Source organism: Bidens hawaiensis, unplaced genomic scaffold (genome assembly GCF_021521415.1).
Source record: "Bidens hawaiensis isolate Kalapana, Puna unplaced genomic scaffold, B.hawaiensis_p1.1 tig00025581_1, whole genome shotgun sequence".
Taxonomy (NCBI): domain Eukaryota; kingdom Viridiplantae; phylum Streptophyta; class Magnoliopsida; order Asterales; family Asteraceae; genus Bidens; species Bidens hawaiensis.
In genome coordinates this window covers 12,707-22,238 of record NW_027494089.1, presented here as the reverse complement: position 1 = coordinate 22,238, position 9,532 = coordinate 12,707, and the positions used below count along the sequence as shown (strand labels likewise).

At 33.1% G+C, this 9,532-nt stretch overlaps 1 protein-coding gene across 1 annotated transcript; it reads right to left on the bottom strand.

Annotated features, from left to right (window-relative positions):
- Positions 1-5,243: 5,243 nt before the first annotated feature.
- LOC143571785 (putative ADP-ribosylation factor GTPase-activating protein AGD11) lies at positions 5,244-9,331 on the bottom strand. The gene is made up of 10 exons (XM_077057120.1): positions 9,165-9,331; positions 8,764-8,814; positions 8,532-8,594; positions 7,309-8,175; positions 7,157-7,232; positions 6,909-7,072; positions 6,615-6,828; positions 5,822-5,938; positions 5,650-5,745; positions 5,244-5,548 (listed from the first exon to the last, which is right to left on the bottom strand). The coding sequence occupies exons 4-10, from the start codon at positions 7,419-7,421 to the stop codon at positions 5,297-5,299; spliced, it is 1,032 nt and encodes a 343-aa protein (XP_076913235.1). The 5' UTR covers positions 7,422-8,175; positions 8,532-8,594; positions 8,764-8,814; positions 9,165-9,331; the 3' UTR covers positions 5,244-5,296.
- Positions 9,332-9,532: the final 201 nt, after the last annotated feature.

Below are 9,532 nucleotides of genomic sequence, written 5' to 3'. Positions count from 1 at the left end.
TTATAAAAAACGTTAGTTTTCAATGGTTCCTTTAAGTTCTTAAATAATTTAAGGGTTCTGTAATGATACTCATCCTATATATATATATATATATATTGGATAATTTTAGAAGTTTTTTTACAGCGAAAAGTGAATATGTAACTCCATTAATCCCTAATTTCACTCAATTTCTTATGTGTAGGTGCGTTGTGTAGGTGCATATGTATGTGTGTAGGTACATATTTTTAATGTGGCTCGGTACATTTATATGTTTGTAGGTTGGTTTGAATGTGTAATTAAGACATAAATACAACCAACCTACATATATGTATGTAACATCATATGAAAGGGGGTGAAATTAGGGATTAATGGAGTTATACATTTACTTCTCGCAAGATCCATCCCCGGTATATATATATATATATATATATATATATATATATATATATAGAGAGAGAGAGAGAGAGAACCCAAGCATTCCTACACACACATATATATATATATATTATTAAGAAAAAAAACATAACTTATTATAATGTAAAATGATGAATTTCATGTAAAATGATTTTAGGTTGAAAACTCTCGGCGAAAAAAGATTTTCGTTTAAACTTTCACATTCCTTTACACGTGTCAGATTGTGATTGGCTTCTCAAATCTCACGTCACGAATACCAATGTCACGCTGCAGATAGGTTTCCTTAGACTAGTTTGGGAATTTTAAAAAGTCTTGGACTATTTTGGGAATCTCTCTCCTCTATGAGACTATTTTCGGAATTTTCCCATATAATATTGTATGAATATAATATTGTGTGTAAAGTGCTAGACGATAACATGATAATAGCATTTAGCTTTTGACTGTTGTTGGATTTGAAGCCCTACACCGCCTTCTTCCCACTAACTTTTGGAATGTGTACTACACCTAATGTATCAACTCATAAAATGATAAAAATAGTCATATTCCTTTCTGTAATTATATCCGTTATGTTGTGTCACAAATAGAAAAAGGCTAATGTATCATCATCGATTTTGTTGCTATGTCAAAACAAATATAAACAAGCCATGTCGTCACCATGTATTCTTCAATTTGAAATCACACTTGAGTTAAACATGTATAATAATTGATATAAATTCAAGAGAATCTAAATTTTCACTTAAATCAAGTGGTGGGTCTACTATTTAGATACATGATAATATTCCATAAATATCCAATTTAAATTGAAAAGAGATCCATGAAATATCCCTTTTAAACACGTTGTCGACGACTTGTTTTTTAGATTGGACGACGAGTTTTTGTCCAACTAAAAGATAACATCTTTCACCTTAGAAGTTGACTCGACGTGTTTGCCAAATATTTGGTCGGCCAAATATTTTGTATTTGTTCCCATATATGATAGGGACATTTGTTTTTCAAATTTTGTGTCGAACGCATAGATTTTTCAAATTCTCACAAGACGGATAAAATTTGGTGCAAGTGTCATCTTCTGGTTGGACGAAAAATCTCATTATGATGTCTAAATGACGCGACGCCGGCGACATGTTAGGAGGGGACAAAAGTGGAAACTTTGAGCCGACAAAACAAGATTCGATTTTTGTATAACTATACTATACATAATCGATTGGCCATATAGTACTGAATCTTATACTTATTAGCCTTTTAATTTATTATTATGGTTACACAAGATACAATTATTGGGTTTCAACAGTGGTTCGAGACGAAAACGGATAAGTTAATATATCGTTTCAATAGTTATTAATCCATATTAATAAACAAAGATATGAACGAGTTATAAAAACGCAGCGGAACGATTAAACGATTAACCCGAACCAAAACCGAAAACCCAAAACCCGGATCCGATTACAACTATTATACGAGTACGATTTAAACATAAATAATAATCAACCATAGATGAGTATTCGATATACCTCGGTTATACACAAATCGGGAAGACACCAAGGGGTTAACAAGAAGAGCTAGATGACACAATTGATAACCAAAGAAGAATCCGGTGGCGGCGGCGGCGGAACTCCGACAAGACGTATGGCGGCAGCAGCAGGTGATTCGGCTCAGATCCGGCAGCTGCAAGGAACGGCAGACAGCAGCAAATAACACCAGCAAGCAGCAGCGGCTTCAGTTCACCGGAAAAACAAGTTCGCCGGAATTGCAGGTTCGCCAGAAAACCGCGAAGAAGGTTTTAACAGCACCGGATAAAAGGTGGAACTGCGATGGTGTTTATGGTGACTGAAGGATGATGATTGGTGGTTGTGTGATGTTTGCGGCGGCCTAAAAGCACTCGCTGGAAAACCGGTGGCCGGAAAAACGGCGCCGGATTTAATGGGCAGCTAGGGTTTTCTTTTGTTTTGTTAAGGTTATTATTAATCACATTATCTTATAATAAATATAGTATTATAAGTAGGGTTTAAACAAGTTAAACCAATTGGGCTTGAGCCCAATTAACAAAACAAAGCCTGGTCCATTATCCTGTCCATCTAATTAAATGTGTCGGGCCTAATTAACACTTAAATAGGCCTTTATCTCGTCACCCCCCGGTGTAACTCACTCCAGGTCACATTCGGGTCCGTCGCGTTGACTTGACCCGAACCGACCATTAATTCCAACAACAATAATGACATTTGGTTGTGTATGAGAAATTTGAACTCTAGACCTCTAATATAGAATATAAAGGCATTCGATACAACTAATTGTGTATATTACTTTCTTTTCAAACAAAGTTTGATAGTCGTTATAACAATTCTTTTAAAACGACTAAAATTTGAAATAGGAATGACCTTCAAAACACCGTATGAACCAAATTAACTCGAAATTCAAACACCTCCCTATGTTGATTCGACCTGATAAAAAAACAATTTTGAGAGACATACGAAGATTGCAAAAGTTATAACTTGGTAAAATCATACGGTTGTGTAGATAAAGTATACAACTATGTAAAATTCTATTTCTTAAATTTAATTGACATATATGGCTATGTACTCAAGATTCCATAATTGCTTATTTGAACTTAAAAACTTTTAAATTTCACAGAAGAGCAGACGAGTATCTAAACTAAATGCACAAACTCTTTTTAAAAAGAGTTTAGCGGGTCGTGCACAGTAACTTAATGACGCCGAAGAACGATAACTTTGTTTTCAGTAGAATCGGTTTTGCCATTCAAAAGGGGGTGGCGACGCAGCTTGTTGCCCGCTTATCTGCCTCCATATTGTAATTGGAATATATATGAAATAATTCTCAGTATTATACTTATTTATATGTTCACATGAAACAACTGTGTAACCAAACTTTATTGTCGGTGTGTGTGTGTTGTAGTCCCAGATTACAACTGTCTTCACATAAAGTCATGTGTAAATTAAATACATATAGTGGGGCATTTTAGGAGTAACGTGTGTTAATCATTATTTTAATTTATTTTATAAACTTTTCAGCCTAAAATTTTCAGCATTCCATAAACCTCACTTTAAACCCTTTTATGGATTACGTGGCACATTTATATAGGCCCATTATTTAATCATTATAATAGCATTTGTTCATACTTCTCAATTTTTATCTCAATTTCTAATTCTATTGTACATTCATTCATGTCTTTCAAATTTCCATTATGTTAAAACTTATAAGTTTATTACATACAGTCATGCATGCTACCAAATTTATATCTATACTGATTGAAAGAGTCAATTAATCTTTAACTGAGTTCTCAACTTTCCAAACATACTTCAAACCGTCCGTACGTTATAGGTGGTGTGAAATTTAAGAATTCGTCGTGTAGGCGGCATATGAGGATTTGAGGATTTCACATTTTACACCAAGGACATGTACGTGTTGTGGTAGGATGAATATGATAGTGGGGTGAGTGTTAATCAATTTCACCATTATTTAATTTTTTTACCATCATTCAAAACTTTCAAGTTCGGTTCATGATTCATTCTCTTAATACACTACTAGCTAGTAGTGGTAAATAAACATATTTAATCAGTAATGAAGACGTTCTACTAATCCCACACAACCAGCCCCATATATGGCTGAATTTGTTATCGGACCGTCCCTTAACTACATGTCACTGGTGGGACCAGAAAAAGAGTTTGGAAGTGTAAGTTAAGATAATTAAATGGTTAGAAATGATTATCAAGTTTGAATTAATTAACTAAATTGCTTTTATTACTTACTACTTAGATTTTGAGTCTAGATTAGGTTATAAACATCGAGTTATGATATGGATTTTAATCTAAGTTTTTGAGTTTTTTTCTTGGACTAATAAAATCATTGAAGAGTTTATTAATTCCAAAACATACGATCAATAATAATCCGTTATATCAACCCACCTACGTGACCCATGTTTGAGTCACATGAGTAGTACGTTATCCATACATTACAAACCAACCACGAGCAACCACTGATCATTTGATTCGAAATCAGTGGCTTCCATGTTTGAATCACTCCATCACCAACCAATCTTCCATAGACCATAGTCCCGTACAATACAATATCTCTATACATGTTTAAATGAATGGTGTTACGATAATGTAAAGTTGATACGTAATATAGGGTGGACGGGTGGTGTATCGTTTTAAGTAGATATTAATGTAAAGTCATGTATCTCATGATGGAATTGTACATCCACCAAAAACTATCATTTTTATGATATTATACTTCATGCATGTAGGGGTAATACGTTTATTAATCAATTCTTAATTAATTCTTTGTAGTTAACATGTTGTCAATAAATAATGAAAAGAGGTAATAAGCATGCATGAGGGTAATTAATTCACACTTTTTGCACAAAAAGAATCAAACTTTACCTTTTTTGCATGATTGAAGAAACACTAAGATTGTTTCCTTCTTTTATGTTTGTGTGCTTTCTTAAATATCTTGTAAAAAGAATAATATCTTAGTTTATTTATTACTTAGCATTAGCATAAGATTAACTACAAAGCATAAATATGACTTGGAAAACTCTTTATATATAATGACCACCAAGGTTTGGTATTAATTTATTATACCACTATTTCATTTGGGTGCAGTTTGTTTATTAAAAGGTAAAATGTTTGCAGTCAGCGAACTATATCAGCAGAATAAGATGTGAATCAAAGGTCCGCAATATGTAATAAGAAAGTTGTTTGTTTTTCAAGTAATGGCTTCATGCATGCAAATATCAACTTGCTTTATGTTCATCATCACTACACATAATACCATTTTTCATCCACTTTAGACCAACAAATTTCAACAATCCGTAAACATAATAACGATTCACAAATCACAATAAGCGTGTTTAGTTATGATACAAAAAAATTGCGTATAAGATGTAGCGTTATTGGGTAAGTGGAACACATTCAAGCTCGATTTGCAGCACACCCTTTTCGACATTTTGAAGTTTAAGGGCGATTTCTTGTTTCACAATTCCTTTTGAAACTGTGACGAAACCGTCTTTGCCTTGTTGCTGACTTGACTCGTCAACTTCAGTATTCTCGGATGCTTTGGCAGCAGAAACCAACGGTTGGATATCGATCTCAGCATCTCCCATAAAATCATCAGCTTTGAATGTATCCTTGTCATAAACAATCTGCAACATGACATAATATTATCAATACATAAATATTTATATCTTATATATAATAATATATTTGATATGAATTATGAAAATGTAGAATAATTTTGACTTACCACTTTCAAAGGAGGCATAGTGTTGGGAATTGATAACATTAGTTTTTCATTCCACACAGGATTAAGGTTGCTCTTTATAACGCGTGTCTTAACCGACTGCATAACATGTTACAATTAATATCGTTACTTTGATTATATTTTTATCGAAATAACTATCTTATTTGAGGCTTACTTGGTTTCCTAATGAGAGAATAACATAAGGATCACTTGTCATCATATCACGAACGGCTAGATTAGTGCCTTTGACCACGCTGACCTTGATTAGACCAATAAATTCAACCATACCTGCCTATACACAAGATATAAGACATACACATTAATAATGTTTTGGTTGATTTTACAGTTTTGAAACATCTTATCATAATATCATCAATGAGTCCATATGGATACTATCTAATCTCAAACGGGTCAAATTTAGCTAAAACGGAAACAAGTCAAAGATGTCAAATTTAGTCAAAATATTGTTTTTATAGTCTGAATTACTGCATTATCTGTTATAGAATTAAGCTCGATTTTCGTCGTCCAAAATTGAAACCTTAAACACTTTGGAGTCACTATGAGTTTATTTTTTTTAACCCTTTTCGCCCTTTACACTAACTATATAAGATTTTTCTGTTAAGTAGAAGGGCAATTTAGTCATTTTACACTTATAGGACTAGTTATGTAAATTACTTAAGAGTGTTTAGTAGTTGGGGCTATATGTGTAATTTATTTAAATACTCTTAGTAAGAACACAAATAAGAGTAATTACATAACCAGTCTCTTAGGTGTAAAATGACTAAATTGCCCTTCTACTTAACAGAAAAATGTAACAAGTCTCAAGGACAAAGGAGAGTAAAAATGAAACTTTAGCGACATGAAAGGTTGATAGTTTCAACTTTGTACTTAATGGACGAAAGCCGAACCTTTTTTTTTGACACATTTACCTAGTAAACTACAAGACGGTGAGAGCACAAAGAAATTACCATGGAAGTACTTTTTTTAGTAGTTTTATTTTCATTTTCTCTTTTCTTCCAGCTGTTGCGAAACGCTTGACCAATACTATGCACACGCACATTATTTGCGTTCTTTTTATCCATAAGTGCACCAACAAAGTTTGTTGTAGCACATTGCACCGTCGGATGCCCAAGACTCATTTCTTTATGGGAGTCTAAAAATTCATGCACCTCATATTTTCTCCTGGTTATACATAAAGCGGTTTACTATTTAGTAAATTAGTAATTACTTAAGTTACGATTTGCCAAACGAGATTAACTTACCTGATAAAGTCAAGCCGTTCCTCTATCGAAGAATCTGATTTTGGTTTTTTACATTTTTCAGGAATCATGGCTTCAAATTTCGCATTAACCATCTCATTCCCGCCACTATTTATCACAGTATTCACTTCTTCATGTGTCCAGTCATCTAAATTCACCGATAACACCTGTATGCAAACACACAAACTGAGTAGACTTCATTTCATGATTTTTTTTAACTCACTTTTAAATATAAAACATATAACATGTACCTTTGATATATGAACACCGAGGCTTCTATGCGCTCCTGAACATTTGATGCAGATAAATGATCCATAGCTTACAGATCTGCTCAAAACATAATATTATATAAAAGAGGAATCGAAAAATGGCTTTAATACGAGTAACATAAATGAACACTTACACCCATTTTGGATCTGGAGTTCCACAATCTGCGCATACCATATTACTCGATTCGGATATAAACCCCGCCAGCTTTTCTTGAGGGCCTAATAAGCGAAAAGAATCATATTGCATTAGGAATATATAACCAACTAATTAACTATAATCTGATAACCATTGCTTATGATGTCTTTAACAACAAACACGTATACATACACGATTGAATATTTACACAAGTCATTTGTAATCAAATGATAATATATGGTGGACAAAAGTTGCTAGTGAGTTTGGAAGGGTGTGATTAAACATACTGTAGGGTCGAGTTTGTCCACACAAGCGGCTCCATTTTTCTCTATTTTCTAAACATAAGAGGTCATAGAGGGACGGTCCTGACACGATAGTTATACCATTTAGCATTAACGACAGTCCATTAGATAGATAATACTTTGAAACCATTTTTGAGTTAGAAACAAATCCCATTATTATCTTTTTCAAACATCAAGTTCGCCTTAATTCTTGTGAAATCACCGAAAGGAACATAATAGTTTGCAAGAATGAGCAGATTTATACAATAATGAAAGTGTAAGTGCGAAAGGAAACAATCATACTTGGTGAGTTTTGGCAGCTTTCCTTGTTGTCTCCGCGTTCAGAGTTTTTCCCCTTTGCGTTTGCTATTAAAAGCCATAAATCGATAACTAAGCACGACTTCTTTGGAGTTTGGATCATAGCATAATATAAATTTCATAAGAGAACCATAACATGGCCCCAAACATCATATACACAACAATTCAATAAACAACAATAAATAAATAGATAACACTGAGAACTCGATCATTACCTGATACATTTTCGGAATCCTTTTTCTTCTCCGTTGACGACGCTTGTGCCTCTGAAATCGAATTGCAACAACATATTAATGAACTACCTATGCATATGCATTTCATCTGCCTTATTAATCAGTGACATCAATAAACACTTTTCTTTATGTCCTAAACATTAGAGGTCATCCAGGTACCATTTAGCATTATATCAAAGTGAAGATGTATAAATCATTAAATCTTAGTCACTTCCACAATTTGCCTTTTTTATTACACAGTAGATTATTAACCTTTGAAACATCATATTCGGTTTTTTGTTTCAAACAACATAACTTCTTGTAAAATCGCCAAAGAAAGACAAGAATTTGCAAGAATGGGCAACTTCATACAATAATAAAAATGTAAGTGCCAAAGAAAACAATCATACTTGGTAAATTTTGGCAGCTTTCCTTGTTGTCTCCACGTTCGGGATTTTTCCCCTTCGCGTTTGCTATTAAAAGCGATGATTGAAAACGGTCAAAACTAATTCTAAGTGTTAAAGGTGACACACAACTTCTTTGGCATTTGGATAATAGTATATTTTGAAAGTATTGAACTTGCAAACATATATAAACAATCAGCAAATACACAAATAGATAACATGACGACTCGATCGTTACCTGATACATTTTCAGAATCCCTTTTCTTCTCCGTTGTAGACATTTGTGCCTCTGAAATCGAAAAGCAACGAATTAATAAACTACCTATGCATAAAAATTTCATCCGTTATATTAATCATTATATTCAAAGTATCAAACTAGTTATATAGTTATCGTATCTAGAAGGTATTCAAGTGTAATACTATTCTCTATATATAACGCTCCTATGTAACCTTCATTGAAAAAATTTATGGAGTTAAACAAACCAAAAATCTGATCACTAACTATTTGAAACATCGCATTCGTTTTTTCGTTGCAAGCCAACCTTATTTTTGTGAAATCACAAAAAAGAACACAATTAATTGCAAGAATGAGCAACTTAACAATAATGAAATTGTAAGTGCAAAAGACAACAATCATACTTGGTAAAGTTTGGGAGCTTTCCTTGTTGTCTCCATGTTCAGAATTTTTTCCCTTCGTGTTTGCTGCTAAAAGCGATAATTCAAAATGATCAAAACTTATTCGGACGGTTAAAAATGCCACATTTCACATCAATAACAAAGCATAACTTCTTTGGAATTTGGATTATAGCTTATATGTACAGTCCATTATTTACTTTGGGAAGTCAAATGATATGTGTTCTTATCAAGATGAAACTATTATAACCCATAATTCTCATTATAAACTTTCTGAAACATCATATTCGGTTTGTATTGCTAACCAACCTTTATTCTTGTGAAATCACCAAAAGGAACATGATAATTTGCAAGAATGAGCAACTTTATTGAAT